Source organism: Manis pentadactyla, chromosome 16, assembly GCF_030020395.1.
Source record: "Manis pentadactyla isolate mManPen7 chromosome 16, mManPen7.hap1, whole genome shotgun sequence".
In the NCBI taxonomy this organism is placed as follows: domain Eukaryota; kingdom Metazoa; phylum Chordata; class Mammalia; order Pholidota; family Manidae; genus Manis; species Manis pentadactyla.
In genome coordinates, this window is record NC_080034.1 from 28,296,794 (window position 1) to 28,315,766 (window position 18,973).

At 36.4% G+C, this 18,973-nt stretch overlaps 1 protein-coding gene across 2 annotated transcripts in view; it reads right to left on the reverse strand.

The window, feature by feature from the left end:
• The window catches only part of POLH (DNA polymerase eta), a 49,943-nt gene that overhangs the window by 7,517 nt on the left and 23,453 nt on the right, over positions 1-18,973 (reverse strand). For both annotated transcript variants that reach the window (XM_036927434.2, XM_036927433.2), the window contains 5 exons: positions 4,159-4,328; positions 2,635-2,738; positions 1,340-1,459; positions 626-749; positions 51-116 (listed from right to left, as the gene is read on the reverse strand). In XM_036927434.2, coding sequence (XP_036783329.2) covers positions 51-116; positions 626-749; positions 1,340-1,459; positions 2,635-2,738; positions 4,159-4,328 — 584 coding nt within the window. The remainder of the gene's footprint in view (positions 1-50; positions 117-625; positions 750-1,339; positions 1,460-2,634; positions 2,739-4,158; positions 4,329-18,973) is intronic.

The following is an 18,973-nucleotide window of genomic DNA, read 5'->3' on the forward strand; positions in this document are numbered from 1 at the left end:
CTGGTATTTAAATCCCAAAGCTTATCCCAGGAATAAAAAAGAAATCTTACATCATTTCGGTCCTTGGTTAGTCTCTCCTGTAGTTCCTGGGCTAACTGCAAAAGCCACCATTGTACCTAAAAAAGTATTGAGACTTTAATCTTTTCATTTAAACACCTTAGGTTTATTATAGAACTAGATGGTGGATTTGTTCAGTTATCTCCCAAATGGAAGTATGCAATAAAGGCTCCCCTATACCCAAGGGCTCCCCAGAGCATAAACACCTTCAGTACTTTGACCTGCCCTAGCTCAAGATTGTCATTTTCTTTTCCTCCTGGCATGCTATCAGGTGAATTTCAGGCATGTTCCAGCTCAGAAAAAAAAGATACAAATTTAAGGCACAATATACTAGGCCTTCCAAGTTTCCACCTACCAAAAAATGAGGAATTCCATTTTGAACTTCAATCAGTTCCATTTAATTTTTTTAGGTGGAAAAAAGGAAAAATAATACCACAAGTTTAGCCAATTTTCAACTCAAAAAAAGAAATTTTAGTCCCATCTAACTTACTAAACCTTCCACAACTACCAAAACCTATCCACTAAACCCCCTAAAAGAGGTAATGTTCTGTCAAGATTGCCTGCCCACCTGTTCCTGAGTAGTCAGAGCCGTTTTTCCTGGGAAGTTCTTGCTGCAGCCAATGGTTTGGGGTACTTGTCTGGGTTTAACTGGATCATGTTCAATCCCACGGCACATAGCATACAGCCAAGATCTAATAAAACCAGCAGAAAAGTTTAAGGTGAAAGCAAGTGAACATTCTTGTTAAAACAAAATGTCTATGTTATACTATCCTTTTATCCCTTTCATGAAAAAGAAAAAATTTCTCCAAAATTAAGTATATCTCACCTCTGACAGAATTCCTTCCCCACCCCCCCACAATGAATTCTAGTGCAATATATTGCCAAAGAGAGGGACCCTCATTATGCTTTCTGAAGTCAAGTTATCATTTGTATTTTCAGAAAAGTAAGCTACTGATTCATATTCCCAAGTTTTTTGGTCCTTACCAAGATCTTAAGGGAGTATCTTGGCACACAAAAATGGTCTGTATATTCAAGCTTCAAAGTAAGAGTTTCTATCTATTAACCTCCTTAAGTACATGAAGAAGCTAATATAGACCAAATATCTAGTTAGCAGCAGATGTAAGATTAGGTAATAGTGACCTAATATTTTAAAGCAAAAGGAAAAATGAAATTACCTTGAGGAACAAATGTTAGGTCTAGATTTTACCAGATGGTTTTTGTCTATATTTGAATTTAGCTTCTCTGTAAAGGTTATGATTGAAAAGTATTAGGAATCACTTACCCATTCTTCTCCCCAAAATGACTCTGGAGCTGGGACTCAGTGAACTGGATCAGTTCACCCATGTATTTGACCCCTAGGATTTCAATTACAGAGGCCCCTAGCTTTCCTCCAAGATGGTGACTAGCAGAAAAAACAAAGTATTTACAGGTCACTTTATAAATATCTCATTTAGCAGCAGACATGAGGCATTTTGCTTGCACTAAATAGCTCCCCAGAAGGTTCAGTGAAAATGAAAGCAGACTATTAATTTTCTAGCATAAAACCAAATGATACTGGGAATTAAGATACTCTGGGAGTTAGGACCTGGGAAGAAGATTAAGAATAGCATAAACAAAAGGTTAAAGTCATTGATTAGTTATATCAAGTCAACTGTCTATAAAGCTTCCAGTTGCACAGGATCCAGTGTCCCATTTATGGACTAAAATTCTAACCCCAAAACAAATCCCTTTCATGAACTAAAACCTTTAAACTTAAAGAACAGTCAAAATTCTTCACTTTGGCCTTTGTGGCTTCCTATAATCTGTCCTCAGCCTATCATTTCAGTACCATTTCCTCACTCATCTTCCTCAATATGGTCCATCTAAAGTAGTTTATGTTCTAGTTCACTGAAAATATCTTATACCTTTTCCCCTTTGTGTTCAAAACAGTCTCCAAATCAGTATTGCTCATCTGTTCTCTGTCCCAAAACCTGAAAACAAAATCCCCCTTTTTTTCATAAATTATTTTCAGATCATTCTTCTCTTCTATGAACTTCGGTAACTGCATGTACAATTCACTTATACTCACATACAGTCTTGTGATAGCACTCTCCTTGCAGCTGTAAACTGTTATACTTTGTCCCTTCAACTAGTTATAAGCTCCTGTCAAGGACACACATTGGTTTGTGCAACCTAGTTATTCATTTTATTTGGTTGCTTCTCTCATGCCTAGTTTGGGAGCAAATTAGTAGCCCCGAGCACCTTGATATGAGATTAGAAGAAAGAAAACAAGTAAAATTCCTAGTTATTTGTTATTTTTAAGACTTGAACAAAAACTTGGAAGTTAAACATACAATTGAAAATCAGTTCATTTTTTAAAATTCAGGTTTAAGTATCTTCTAAGATAATCCAGAATTGAAGATTAATTAGGAAAAAGGTCTCACAGTACATTTTCAGAATTTTCTGTTATCTCCTCCGGCCTTGCTGGAACCTGTTTTCTCTGGCTCCAATCTTTCATAAGGAACAGAAGAAACTACAACCAAAGACTGCTTCATAAGCATATGAGTGAAATCAAAGAACTCTTCACTGAGTACTTACATTTTGCTAATAGGCATCTGGCTGAAGAGCTGCGGGACTGACCCATGTGAGACCAGGGTCTGGCGGTTGGGCTTGTTTAGTCCACAGGCCAGTTTTGCCAGGACCTGGAGCAAGAGGAAAAACCTCATTACTGTCAACTCCACCCATAGAGTTGGTGAATATTAACATACACATACACACACAGTCACAGGCTAAGGGTGGTAGCTAATGGTTTCCACATTAAAATCAAAAACAAAACCAGAAACTCATGACATCCCTAAACCTTAGTGTCCCATAACATCGTCAGTAGAAATCATAACCCACTATCATTATCCTCATTGTTCTTTCCACATCTTCCATTCTCAATTTTCCTTCAGTCATTTTTCCTGCCCCCGTCTGTTCCTTAAGGTTCTCTCACTTGAAGAGGATAAAAAGGAGGGAAGCTGTAGAAGAATGCATTTAAGTAAGATGCATTTCTTAGCATGTCCAAATGAAAATGCTGAAAAAAACTTGCTTTACTGTACCCCATTTATTCACATTTCTTGACTGATTAGTCTATTTTGAGTCCCATATTTAATACAGATTACCAGAACTTAGTATATGTCAAAGATTGGGCTCACAATCACCCTCTAATAGTAAACAGCTTACTTATACTATAAACAAGGCCTCAAAATGAAAAAAATTGAATCCTTGAGAACTCTTTCCAAAGAATAAGGTACTTCAGTGGTATCATTTCACAAATTGGTAGGAAAAGTATAAATTCAGTCTTTAAATTCACTGTAGAGATTCTCTGGAAATTCTCCAAGGCAACATCTAGTCTGGTTTAAATTACTACATTGGGACTTTTGTTTCCCCTCACTCCACCCAACCAGAAAAAACAAAAACAAATACACAAAATTCTGCTGGGTAGCTTGGCAACTTTCCTCTTGTTGGAGGAAGGCGGAGAAGGTAGTAACCAGGGCGTCAGCTTCATTATTGAGTTTTGTCAGAAGGGATGGAGATCCCAGGCCCTCCCTGCACTTTAGTCAGAAAGCCAGTTATTTTGCCCCTGGATTACTGAGAATTGGCTGTATATCCTCAATCAAAGTAGTGGTCCAAATTAGTATAATTTTACTATTCCTTTTTTCTCATTGCTCTCATTAGAAAGGGGGAAATAAACAAAAGCATAAAACACCCAGGCGATACCACAATAGAAATGAGATACTAGAATATTCAGCAAGTGAAAAGAAATAGGTTCATATCTAAAATTCAAAGACTAGCCTCTTACTTTCTACAGACAGCTCAGTTATTAAGGAAATACTTTGGATGCAACTATATAAATAAGCATTTCCTGAAAAACTATCAGTCTGCTACTTAGAAAAGTACATGCTCAGTGTTGATTCTCATGTTAAAGAATTACTTAGACTTTTATTTGGTCCTCAACATGAATTTTAAATAGAAACCCATTTCAAAGGATATGTGTAATTTAAATGCCCCACCCCTACCTTTCCCTACTGTATTTACAGATTCCCATGTTTCTCTCTGAATTGCACGATTAGCCTTCACCTTATTGTGTGAAATTCCAGCTGAACACTGAAAACCAGCCTCTCTCTCTATAGCTGCTCTCATTTCCTCCACAATCACTGCTCCCACAGTGAGCTGCAGGTCTGGAGAGGTGGTGTTGTCAATCTGAAGAGAATCAAGCCATTGAAATAAGCCTTGTTTTCTCATCTCCTCTGAAAAAGTTGAGAGGTCACATTTAGCCTTTTTTTTTTTTTTTGTAGATAATTTTTTATTGAAGGGTAGTTGACACACAGTATTACATTACATTAGTTTCAGGTGTACAACATAGTGATTCAACATTTATATACATGACAATTCTAGGTACCAGCTATCACCATACCAAGCTGTTACAATATCTTGATTATATTCATTACATCCCGGTTACGTATTATTTTACCATTGGAAGTGTGTACTTTTTTTTTTTTGTTTGTTTGTTTGTGAGGGCATCTCTCATATTTATTGATCAAATGGTTGTTAACAACAATAAAATTCTGTATAGGGGAGTCAATGCTCAGTGCACAATCATTAATCCACCCCAAGCCTAATTTTCGTCAGTCTCCAATCTTCTGAGGCATAACAAACAAGTTCTTATATGGAGAACAAATTCTTACACAGTGAATAAGTTCTTACATGGTGAACAGTACAAGGGCAGCCATCACAGAAACCTTCGGTTTTGCTCATGCATTATGAACTATAAACAGTCAGTTCAAATATGAATACTCATTTGATTTTTATACTTGATTTATATGTGGATACCACATTTCTCTCTTTATTATTATTATTTTTAATAAAATGCTGAAGTGGTAGGTAGATACAAGATAAAGGTAGAAAACATAGTTTAGTGTTGTAAGAGAGCAAATGTAGATGATCAGGTGTGTGCCTGTAGACTATGTGTTAATCCAAGCTAGACAAGGGCAATAAAACATCCACGTATGCAGAAGATTTCTCTCAGAACAGGGGGGGTGAGGTTCTAAGCCTCACCTCTGTTGATCCCCCATTTCTCACCTGATGGCCCCCCTGCGATTGTGCCTGTCTTAGGTTGTTCCTCCCTTGAGGAATCTTACCCGTCTCTGGCTAACCAGTCATCTTCCGGGGCCATACAGGGAAATGTGAAGTTGGTCAGTGAGAGAGAAGCCTGATTGTTTGAAATGGTTAGCTTTTTATTTCTTTGCATATTTATGCCCTGTAGCTTCTATGCCCAGCATTTGTCTTGAGGTATCTTTACCACTTTAGCCATTTTTTTAAATCAAGATTTTGTGTTATCTAATGCAGAAATGCTTAAAGACACATAGATTTTCACAAAAAATGGCAGCTATTTTACAAGACTACACAGTACTCACAAGACAGATCAACTTATCACTTCCAGCAGCCCTTTCCTTCAGCATAGGCTGAACCTTATAGCTCTAATATGCAACAAACACGTTATATTAGTATCTTTCATGAACACTGATTTAAAAGTATACCTGCTTTCTCTCCAGTTCTCTTGAACTTTCTTCCTTCAACTTCTCCTTGCACATCCCCAAGAATTCTATTATGTTATTCATTAGAAAATATTCAGAATTAACTTACATTTCAACACAAATGTGTTAGCATATATATCTTTAGGAGCTAGTTCCAATTAAGTAGCTTAAAATCCAATCAGAGGCACTAGATTTATTCCCCTGACAAGCTATTTAAATTAGTTGTAGCTTTGGACTTGGGGCCTTGAAAATAGCTTACTATCTAATTTAGAACTAATCACCAAATTTAGATATAGTTGATATGCAATCTTATATTGGTTTCAAGTTTATAACACAGTGGTTCAACAGTTACCCACATTATTAAATCCTCACCCTCACTAGTGCAATTACTATCTGTCAACATAGGAAGTTGTTATAGAATCACTGGTTGTATTCTCCATTCTGTACTACTATCCCTGTGACCAAGTCATATTGTGATTGAGAATTTCTGTGCCCCTTTATTCCACTCACTTTCCTCACCCACCCCAACCCTTCCCCACAGCAACCACCAGTCACTTCTCAGTGTCTGTAAGTCTACTGCTATTTCATTCATTTTGTTTTGTTTTCTTATTCCACAAATAAGTGAAATCATAGTATTTGTCTTTCTCCACCTGGCTTATTTCACTTAGCATGATACCTCTAGGTCCATTCATGTTGTTGCAAATGGCAGGATTTTTCTTTTGATATCATTAACGTACAATTACTTGAACAACATTATGGTTACTAGACTCCCCCTATTATCAAGTCCCCACCACATACCCCATTACAGTCACTGTCCATCAGTGTAATAAGATGTTATAGAATCATTACTTGTCTTCTCTGTATATACTGCCTTTCCCATGTCCCAACCCTGCTATATTATGTGTGCTAATTGTAATGCCCCTTTTTCCTCCGTATCCCTCCCTTCCCACCCATCCTCCCCAGTCCCTTTCCCTTTGGTAACTGTTAGTCCATTCTTGGGTTCTGTGAGTCTGCTGCTGTTTTGTTCCTACAGTTTTTTCTTTGTTCTTATACTCCACAGAGGAGTGAGATCATTTGATACTTGTCTTTCTCCACCTGGCTTATTTCACTGAGCATAATACCCTCTAGCTCCATGCATGTTGTTGCAAATAGTAGCATTTGTTTTCTTACGGCTGAATAATATTCAGTTGTGTATATGTACCATATCTTCTTTATCCATTCATCTACTGATGGACACTTAGGTTGCTTCCATTTCTTGGTTATTGTAAATAGTGCTGCTATAAACATAGGTGTGCATATGTCTTTTTGAAACTGGGCTCCTGCCTTCTTAGGGTAAATTCATAGGAGTGGAATTCCTGGGTCAAATGGTATTTCTATTTTGAGCTTTTTGAGGAACCTCTATACTGCTTTCCACAATGGTTGAACTAGGATTTTTCTTTTTTATAGCTGAATAATATTCCATTGTGTGTATGTACCCCATCTCCATTATCCATTCATCTATTAATGGACACTCTGGCTGCTTCCATAACTTAGCCTATTGTAAATAATGTGACAATAAATACAGGTGTGCAAATCAGGGAATTAGTTTTCTTCAGGTAAATTCCTGGAAGTGGAATTACTGGGTCGTATGGTATTTCTATTTTTTGTTTTTTGAGGACCTCTATACTGCTTTCCACAGTGTCTGTACCAATTTACATTCCCACCAACAGTGTAGGAGGGTTCCCATTTCTCCACATCCTCACCAGCATTTGTTGTTTCTTGTCTTTTGGATAGTGGCCATTCTAACTAGTGTGAGGTGGTATCTCATTAGTCAGTTTTGAGAAAGCATTAAAAAATGATTCTATAGCAAGGGAGTTAGGTACACAGGAAATAGAGACATGCTGGTTTAAAGAGGTAGTTATGAGGTATGAATAAGGCAAGAAAATATACACAATATTCTGAAGCAGTAGAGTGAAGGTTCACATATATAAAGAGAAGGAAGATGAGCACATAGGAAATACTTTCCAAAGGAAGTATTTTCCAACTACAACAATTGCTGCTTCTCTCCTTTGCTGTCTTGTCTTCCTCCTTAAATACCCTAACTGCAGATACTGAGCAACATTCTCCTTTCCTCTGTATATATGCTTTATTTCTTGGTGAACTGGTACTGGCTTATGCTTTAATTGCTTATGTTGAATATATGCAAATCTTAATCTCTGTCCCCAGACTCTTTAACTCCAATCCCTTATCTTCTACCTCTTAACAGAATGACTCTTTGAATTTTTCATTAAAGTTTCAAACTAAACATAACTAAAATCAACCTTTATTATATCTTCCTCCTCAATGGTTCTCTTTCCCAACAACTTCCTATTTCTATTAAAGGTTTAAAATCCAAATATTATTAACTTCTTTTCTCTTTCATTCCCCATCATTTAATCAGTCAACAAAGTCCACTTCAAAATAGTTCTCATACTCATTACAACCCACCCTATTTTATTCAGGCTTTCTGCATTCTTGCTCAGACCAACTTAAACCCTAAACTCTCCCTGAACACATTCTATATAATGCCCACAAATTAAATATTCTTAAATACCAATGTTATCAATGTTATCCCCTGTTCAAAGCTGCCATTGACTCTCATGCTTACAGAATAAAGTATCAACTCTAAAAACTGGCATTGAAGGCCATCTTCCCTCTTCAATTTATTTTCCACTAATCTCAAGTTATATCCTTCAATTTCCTGGACATAGCATATCTTATCACTTATTCTATTTCTCTGCTCTTATTCCTTAACTCTGTTCTTCTCCCCTCTGCTTAAATGAGTCTTATCTATACTTCAGGGCTTATTCAAATCTCATCTATCACGATGCCCTCTCCAACTATTCAAAGCTAACTTTGCAGCACCTCTCTAAAGTCCTTTAGCTCTTATCTGTAATAAGCATAACATAATTGTTTAAAGAACACATTGTGTAGCTAGGCAGGGTTCAAATATTGGCTTCACAACTTACCATGTGACTTTGAGCAAGTCACATCTCTAAGCTTCAGTTTCATTGTTCTGTAAGGATGACTAATGTATCTCATAGGATTGTTGTGAGAATTAAAAATATATAAACATATTTTATATAAAGCTCCTTAGCACAGTGACTTGCACATATTATGAACAAATATAAAATCCTTCACTTGAAATCATTAGGCGTGGAAAACATAAAAATATGAAAAATTCATTGAAGTTTTCTGGGCTCTCTTTCTTAACTACTAGAGCTAAATTTTCTCTGCTTAGATTTTTTCATTACTGCTCTCCCAGATTAGGTAATGTTGCAATCCTGTTACTCTATAGCCACACCAGTTGAACAGGATCACAGATGAGCAGCATTTCTTTCCTTTTCAACTTCATAAAAAGAATCTAAAATTTTGGTTTTTCTCTGACACACTAGAAAGAATAGTTTTGGGAGTAAAATGTCCAATAAAGCTGAGAAGGGCTTTCCTTTTCCTAATGAATTATCCAGGTACATTTGTGGATACCAATTGACAAAAAAAAAAAAAGGCGGGGATCTTCTTATGTACTGTCTGTCCTGTACCGTTGACCTATGTCTCATCTAACACTAATAACATACTGCCCTGGTTACTGTCAATTTATAGTTAAATCTTAAAATCAGGTAGTATAAATCTTCCAACTTAATTCTTTTTAAAGCTGCTTGGCTATTACACCTCCTTTGCATTTCCATACAAAGTTTAGAATCAGTTTGTCAATTTCTACAAAACCCTGCTAGGATTTTTGGAAGAGAAGGCAATGAATCTTTAGGTCAATTTGGGGAAACCTGAACTCTAAGATTTAGATTTTTGGTCCATGAGCATGGTATGTCTCCACTGATTTCATCTTCAATTTCTGTCACTGATGTTTTGTAGATTTCACTGAACGAGTTTTTCACATATTGTTAAATTTATCTCTATAATTTCATGATTTTAGTACTACTGCAAATGATACTGCTTTTTAAACTTCAATTTTCCATTTGTAATTTTAGTATATAGAAATACTGTTGAATTGTGCATATTGACTCTGACCCCTGCAACCCTGCTAATTCCAGTTATTCTAGTTTTCTTATTTTCTTTTCTGGGGGTGGGGGAACAGCAAGGTGCAGGTAGATCCTTATGATATTTTACAAATATGGTCATGTTACCTGCAAAGAAAGTTTACTTCTTACTTCACACATCTGACTATCTTTTTATTTCCTCCTCTTTTCTGATTGCACCAACTTTCACTTCCAATACAATGTTGCATAGAACTGGCATGAGTGAGCACTGCTGACTGATAAACCTCAAGCTAGACTGCAAGATCCAGTGACCACGTAGGGAAGTCCCTGTATTGGTTACAAGTGTGCCCTCCTCTGTGCTACAAGCTAATTAATGCCTTCCAAGCTCCCTCTGTCTGTTGGCAGAATCTCATCTTGTGGTTATAGGATTGAGGTCCTTTTTTTCTTGCTGGCTATCGGAGGACAGCTCTCAGAGCCTAACCATGGGGACTTCTCCAAAGACCTTCTCACATGGCAGCTTACTTCTTCAAAGCAGCAAAGAGTCTCACCAACCCCCACAATTCTTATCTTTGAAAGCTGATTTATAATTTCTTATTCCACTATTTCGTGTCATATGCACTTAGATGTGCAATAATGTGCTTACAAAGAAATGAACTAAGAGCAAGCAAAGGGAGAGAGAAAAGCTGAGTTCCTTAGTTAAAAAAAACTAGTTACAAAATTGCCCCAAAGGGAAAACTTTCACTCTGGCAATCTTTGCATATTATTTTTAAGTAATCTTACTACTTAAACTTCCTATTAGGATGAGTAATGTACCTCATAGGATTGTTGTGAGGATTAAAACATACACACACATAAGGATTTCAGAAACAGAATACACAGTTGCCAATGCAGCACTGGCTCAGGACTGCTTGCTGTGAATTAAGAGGCAGAATGGCAAAGTCAAATGGAAACTTCAATATCAAAACATCACATATACCTGGTCTCTTTTCCTAGATTTGAAGTATGTCAGATCCATGAAAAAAATTACTAGAAAGTTTTAGTGGAAGCACTCAGATCAGCTCGTTTCTGTTAAGTCTGTTGTTTCTGCTGCACGTAGCATATGAAGACTCAGGAATATGACATGAAATATAATAAAGCATTCACTAGACACTGCACTGTTCTCAACACTATGAAAAATATGGTGTCACTGTATCCAGAAGCTTATATTTAAACTGGATGTACATACAGAAGTATTTCTTATAAACCCTGACATTGTTTTTTAAAATGTACATAGACAAGAAAGAGAGGTGTAAAGAAGAGGAGCGTGTCCATTGGAGGTAAAATCTGACAACAAGCAAAGGTACATACCATCATCTTCAGCTGGACAGCTCTTCAACAATGAGCTGGAGTGAAAGATCAGTGTAATGGGTAATAATAGTTCTTATTCTGAGGTATATGGTTTTGGGAGTCTGTGCAATCTCTTGAAAACTGCACATAAAATTGTCTTATGTGTAGATATGTATTTTTCTGAGGTAAGCAAGGGTCCACAGCTTTCAACAGATTTTCAAAAGGGAACATAGCCCTCAAAAACTTTTTAAAAAAACCAATGATTTAAGGCATTATAAAGCCAATTACAAATGGTTAGTTTTTTTTAATTAGCCACACAAAATATGGTTGGATGTTGAAACCAAAATGTTGTTCATGTGAAACCTTCAGAAGATTGTACATCAATGATACTTTAATTTTAAAAAAAACCAAAGTTAGACATACAATAAAATGTGTTACACAAAGCTAAGACCAAAGAAAGATCTGTGTTATTGAGATCATTAAATTGCTGACTCTGGTCCCAGAATAATAAAGAAAACCATGAAGTGTTACATCATCAAATGTTTGTGTACCATCACGTTGCCTCCTTAAAGTTGCCCATTTTTATTGTCCATTGTATTTTCCCGAAAGAACTAAAGGATCTGCAGCCTCTAGCTTGATAAACTCTACTGTAATCTCAGGATCTGAAAATAATTCCTCAATGGTCCTTCCCACAAGTTTCCCTGGGCAGTTCTACTACTACCTCTCAGTACAACATATTAAAGGTACACCACACAACTGTCCAATAGCAAACGGAAACTTTACATCTTATTTTAAAACATGGGAAGTTCACCACTCCAAGTAGAAATAAGCTCCCTTGGAGTTTTTCTGGATGAATCTCTATTGTTTCTACACCTAATAACAAAGTGCCTTATGGTTCACCCTAGAAATTTACTTGCTATATAGATCTGTATCTAGACAATTTCCTTTTGACTAATCCAACATTAAAAGTTTTTTTTTTTTTTACCGAAAGAGCTCTTCTGAATAGAAGAAATGTTACAAAATAATAGTTCTAAAAGTACATATTACAAGCCAAGAGGAGATACAGTTTGAACATAGCCATTATCAAAGTCCAAGAAAATGTCTAGGGAAAAGTGTTGATGTCCTGTTGAAAAGCCTCTAAATGCAGAATTCTTTGTTCTGGGAGATCCACCTTAATTTCACTTTCATAATATTTAATTTAAAAAAGATAATTTTATAATATAATTTTCAGATTCTCTTAGATTTGGGATCTAGGACTTTCATAATCTAATATTACCACAAAAGCAAGTTTTTATTGCCCTAATTTTATTCTAGGCTAGGAAAATATTTTTAACCATTAAGTACATTTTATTTATTAAAAAGACTTTCATGTAGATTATATCACAAATTTTTGTCACATAAAGATGAACTTATTAAAAAACCACTTACCATTCCCCTACACATCAATAAGTAGAAAGTAATAGAAAAATAGTAACATCACAATAGCTAGAAAAAAATTAAAGCATCCAGGAACATAACAAATGAATAAACAAGAGCTTTATGGAAAAAAGTAGAGCTTTAATAGAGATATAATAATTGGATACTCACAAAAATTTTTTTAATGAATCTGGATCCCTAACTCACACCCTACATACACAGACATGTGTTATAAATCTAAATGTGAAAGGCAAAACAATAAAGCTTCTAGAATAAGAATAATTTCTTCATGACCTTAAGGTAGGTAAAGGCATTTTAAACAGGACTCAAAAAATACTATCCATAAAGGGAAAAAAAGATAAATTGGGCCAAATTAAAATAACAACTTCTATTCATTAAAAACAACCATTAACAGAGTGAAAAACAAGCCATGGACCAAGAGATATTTGTGACGTATATTTGATAAAAGATTCATATCCAGAATATATAAAGAAATCCTTTAGATGAAGGAGATAAGACAACCCAACATTTTTAAAAAGGGCACTTCATTATGAAAGAAGATATCTAAATGCTCAATAAACTTTTTTAAGTGTTTAATTTCACATAAACTGGCAGTCACTGTGCTGGCGTCAGGCCAGCCCAAGGGAGGCCCCACCTACAAAAGCTAGAGAGGCCAAGCATAGAGGCTTACACCTGTGTGCTCGGCCCACTGGCTCTGACACCAGAGACAGGCACTGCAGCCAGGAATCAGGAACAGCTCTTTCCTCCCTCAAGGCAGCAGTGCTTCTCCCCTACTACCCACAACCTCACTCTAGGGGCTGAGCAGCCCCAGACATTGGAGCATCTGGGTAATAGAGGGCACCACACAGACTTATGAAATGTCAAAGGAACCTGGTTCAGACCAATATCTCACAAACCCAAGAAAAAGGGCCAAATGAAACTGAACTCACCAATCTTCTTGAAAGCGAGTTTGAAATAAAAACCATAAACGTGCTCATGGAGGTACAGAAAAATATTCAAGAACTCAGGGAAGAATTTAAGTCAGAGATTCAATCATTTAGAAATTCCATATCTGAAATGAAACATACAATGGAGGGATTTAAAAGCATATGAAATGGAGTAGAAGAGGCAGTAAATGTAATAGAAATTAGAGAAGAGGAATCCCTACCTCACACCCTACAAAGAAGCTGATGCACAGAGAGAAAAAAGGATCTCTAAGAATGAAAGAATATGGAGAGAACTGTGTGACCAATCCAAACGGAACAATATCTGCATTATAGGGGTACCAGAAGAAGAGAGAGAAAAAGGGATAGAAAGTGTTATTGAGGAGGTAATTGCTGAAAATTTCGCCAATCTGGGGAAGGAGATAGTCTCTCAAGCCACAGAGGTGCACAGATCTCCCAACACAAGAGACCCAAGAAGGACAACACCAAAACATTAATAATTAAAATGGCAAAGATCAAGGATAAAGGGATAAAGACAGACTTTTAAAAGCAGCTAGAGAGAGAAAAAAGATCACATATAAAAGAAAACCCATCAGGCTATCATCAGATTTCTCAACAGAAACCTTACAGGCCAGAAAGGAGTGGCATGATATATTTAATGCAATGAAGCAGAAGGGCCTTGAATCAAGAATACTCTATTCGGCAAGGTTATCCTTTAAATTTGAAGGAGGGGTTAAACAATTTTCAGATAAGCAAAAGCTGAGAGAATTTACCTCCCATAAACCACCTCTACAGTGCATTTTGGAGGGACTGCTACAGATGGAAGTATAACTAAGGCTACATACAATATCACCAGGGGAAATAAAACCACAGCAAAGTAGAACAATTAATTACTAAGCACATGCAAAATCAAATCAACTACCCCCAAAGTCAATGAAGGGATAGACAAAGAGTAGAGAATATGATACCAACCATATAAAGAATGGAGGAGGAAGAAAAAGGAGGAAAAATAAGAACCTTTAGATTGTGTTTGTAATACTATATGAAGTGAGTTAAATTAGACTGTTAGATAGTAAGGGAATTACCCGTGAACCTTTGGTAACCATGAATCTAAAGCCTGCAATGGCAATAACTACATACCTATCGATAATCACCTTAAATGTAAATGGTCTGAATGCACCAATCAAAAGACATAGAGTCACTGAATGGATAAAAAAACAAGAACTATCTATATGCTTCTTACAAGAGACTCACTTCAAACCCAAAGACATACACAGACAGAAAGTAAAGGGATGGAAAAAGATATTTCATACAACTAATAGGGAAAAAAAAGCAAGAGTTGCAGTACTTGTATCAGACAAAATAGACTTCAAAACAAAGAAAGTAATAAGAGACAAAGAAGGACATTACATAATGATAAAGAGGTCAGTCCAATGGTTAAAATCATTATAAATATCTATGCACCCAACACAGGATCATCTACATACCTGAAACAAATACTAACAGAATTAAAGGGGGAAATAGAATGCAATGCATTCATTTTAGGAGACTTCAACACACCACTCACTCCAAAGGACCAATCAACCAGACAGAAAATAAGTAAAGAGACAGAGGCACTGAACAATGTATTAGAATAGATGGACCTAATGGACATCTAAAGAACACTTCATTCAAAAGCAACAGGATACACATTCTTCTTAAGTGCACATGGAACATTTTCAAGACTAGATCATCTACTAGGCCACAAAAAGAACCTCAGTAAATTCAAAAAGATTGAAATTGTACCAACCAGCTTCTCAGATCACACAGCTATGAAACTAAAAATAAATCACACAAAGAAAATGAAAAAGCCCACAAACACACGGAGGCTTAATAACATGCTCCTAAATAATCAATGAATCAATGACCAAATAAAAACAAAGATCAAGCAATATATGGAGACAAATGACAACAATAATTCAACACTGCAAAATCTGTCGAATGCAGCAAAGGCCACTCTAAGAGGGAAGTATATATCAAAACAGGCCTACCTTAGGAAAGAATAACAATCCCACATGAAAAGTCTAAACTCACAATTAACAAAACTAGAAAAGGAAGAACAAATGAGGCCCCAAGTCAGTAGAAGGAGGGACATAATAAAGATTAGAGCAGAAATAAATAAAATTGAGAAGAATGAAAGAATAGAAGGAATCAATGAAAGCAGGACCAGGTTCTTTGAGAAAATAAACAAAATAGATGAACACCTAGCCAGACTTATCAAGAAAAAAAGAAAGTCTACACACATAAACAGAATCAGAAATGAGAAAGGAAAAATCACTATGGACACCACAGAAATACAAAGAATTACGAGAGAATACTATGAAAAAGTATATGCCAACAAACTGGATAACCTAGAAGAAATGGACTACTTTCTAGAAAAATACAACCTTCCAAGTCTGATGCAGGAAGAAATAGAAAATATGAATAGACCAATTGCCATCAAAGAAACTAAACTGGTAATAAAAAAACTACCTAAGAACAAAACTCCTGTACCAGATGGATTCACTGCTGAATTTTATCAAACATATAGTGAAGACCTAATATCCATCCTCCTTAAAGTTTTCCAAAAAGTAGAAGAGGAGGGAATACTCCCAAACTCATTCTACGAAGCCAGCATTACTCTAATACCAAAACCAGGCAAAGACACCACAAAATAAGAAAATTACAGGCAAATATCCCTGATGAACATAGATGTAAAAATACTCAACAAAATATTAGCAAACCAAATTCAAAAATACATCAAAAAGATAATCCATCATGATCAAGTGGGATTCATCCCAGGGATGCAAGGAAGGTACAACATTTGAAAATCCATCAACACCATCCACCACATCAACAAAAAGAAGGACAAAAACCACATGATTATCTCCATAGATGCTGAAAAAACATTTGACAAAATTCAACATCCATTCATGATAAAAACTCTCAACAAAATTGGTATAGACAGCAAGTACCTCAACATAATAAAGGCCATATATGACAAACCCACAACCAAAATTATACTTAACAGTGAGAAGCTGAAAGCTTTTCCTTTAAGATTAGGAACAAGACAAGGATGCCCACTCGCCCCACTTTTATTCAACATAGTACTGGAGGTCCTAGCCACAGCAATCAGACAACACAAAGAAATAAAAGGCATCCAGATTGGTAGGGTAGACGTCAAACTGCCACTGTTTGCAGATGACATGATGTTCTACATAAAAAACTGTAAAGAATGCACTCCAAAACTACTAGATCTAATATCTGAATTCAGCAAAGTTGCAGGATACAAAATTAATACACAGAAATCTGTTGCATTCCTATATACTAACGATTAACTAGGAGAAAGAGAAATCAGGAAAACAATTCCATACACAATTGCATCAAAAAGAGTAAAATACCTAGGAATAAATCTAACCAAGGAAGTGAAAGATCTACACTCTGAAAACTACAAGACACTCATGAGAGAAATTAAAGAAGATACCAATAAATGGAAACACATCCTGTGCTCATGGATAGGAAGAATTAATATTGTTAAAATGGCCATCCTGCCTATAGTAATCTGCAGATTCAATGCAATCCCTATCAAAATACCAACAGCATTCTTCAATGAACTAGAGCAAATAGTTCTAAAATTCATATGGAACCACAAAAGACCCTGAATAGCTAAAGCAATCCTGAGAAGGAAGAATAAAGTGGGGGGAATTATGCTGCCTGACTTCAAGCTCTACTACAAAGCCACAGTAATCAAGACAATTTGGTACTGGGACAAGAACAGACCCATAGACCAATGGAACAGACCAGAGAGCCCAGATATAAGCCCAAGCATATATGGTTAATTAATATACGATAAAGGACCCATGGATATACAATGGGGAAATGACAGCCTCTTCAACAGCTGGTGTTGGCAAAACTGGAGAGCTACATGCAAGAGAATGAAACTGGATTATTGTCTAAACCCATACACAAAAGTAAACTCAAAATGGATGAAAGACCTGAATGGAAATCATGAAACCATAAAACTCTTAGAAAAAAACATAGGCAAAAATCTCTTGGACATAAACATGAGCAACTTCTTCAGGAACATATCTCCCTGGGCAAGGGAAACAAAAGCAAAAATGAACAAGTGGGACTATATTAAACTAAAAAGCTTTTGTATAGCAAAGGACACCATCAGTAGAACAAAAAGATATCCTACAGTATGGGGGAATATATTCATAAATAACATATCCGATAAGGGGTTGACATCCAAATTATATAAAGAGCTCACACACCTCAATAAACAAAAAGCAAATAAGTCAATTAAAAAAATAGGCAGAGGAACTGAAAAGATACTTCTCCAAAGAAGAAATTCAGATGGCCAACAGGCATATGAAAAGATACTCCGCATCCCTAATCATCAGAGAAATGCAAAATAAAACCACAATGAGATATCACCTGACACCAGTTAGGATGGCCAACATCCAAAAGACAAACAACAACAAATGTTGGCGAGGATGTGGAGAAAGGGGAACCCTCGTACACAGCTGGTGGGAATGTAAAATAGTTCAACCATTGTGGAAAGCAGTATAGAGGTTCCTCAAAAAACTAAAAATACAAATACCATTCAACCCAGGAATCCCACTCCTTGGAATTTACCCAAAGAATACAACTTCTCAGATTCAAAAAGACATATGCACCCCTATGGTTATTGCAGAACTATTTACAATAGCTGAGAAATGGAAGCAACCTAAGTGTCCATCAGTAGATGAATGGATAAAGAAGATGTGATACATATACACAATGGAATCAGCCATAAGAAGAAAACAAATCCTACCATTTGCAACAATATGCATGGAGCTAGAGGGTATTATGCTCAGTGAAATAAGCCAGGTGGATAAAGACAAGTACCAAATGATTTCACTCATATGTGGAGCATAAGAACAAAGAAAAAACTGAAGGAACAAAACAGCAGCAGAATCACAGAACCCAAGAATGGACTAACAGTTATCAAAGGGAAAGGGACTGGGGAGGATGGGTGGGAAGGGAGGGATAAGGGGGGCAAAAAAGAAAGGGGGCATTATGATCAGCATGTATAATGTGGGGGAGGCACAGGGAGAGCTGTGCAACACAGAGAAGACAAGTAGTGATTCTACAGCATCTTACTACGCTGATGGACAGTGACTGTAATGGGGTTTGTGGTGGGGGGATTTGGTGATGGGGGGAGTCTAGTAAACATAATGTTCCTCATGTAATTGTAGATTAATGATAACAAAATTTAAAAAAAGACGTATGCACCCCTATGTTTATCACAGCACTATTTACAATAGGAAAGTATGGAAGCAACCTAAGTGTCCATCAGTAGATGAATGGATAAAGAAGATGTAATACATATACACAATGGATTATTATTCAGCCATAAGAAGAAAACAAATCCTACCATTTGCAATGGATGGAGCTAGAGGGTATTATGCTCTGTGAAATAAGCAAGGCAGAGAAAGACAAGTACCTAATTATTTCCCTCACCCGTGGAATTTAACAATGAAGCAAAACTGAAGGAACAAAATAGTAGCAGACTCTCAAATTCCAAGAAGGGACTAGCAGTTACCAAAGGGGCAGGGTGGTGGAGTGTGGGTGAAGAGGGAGGGAGAAGGGGATTGAGGGG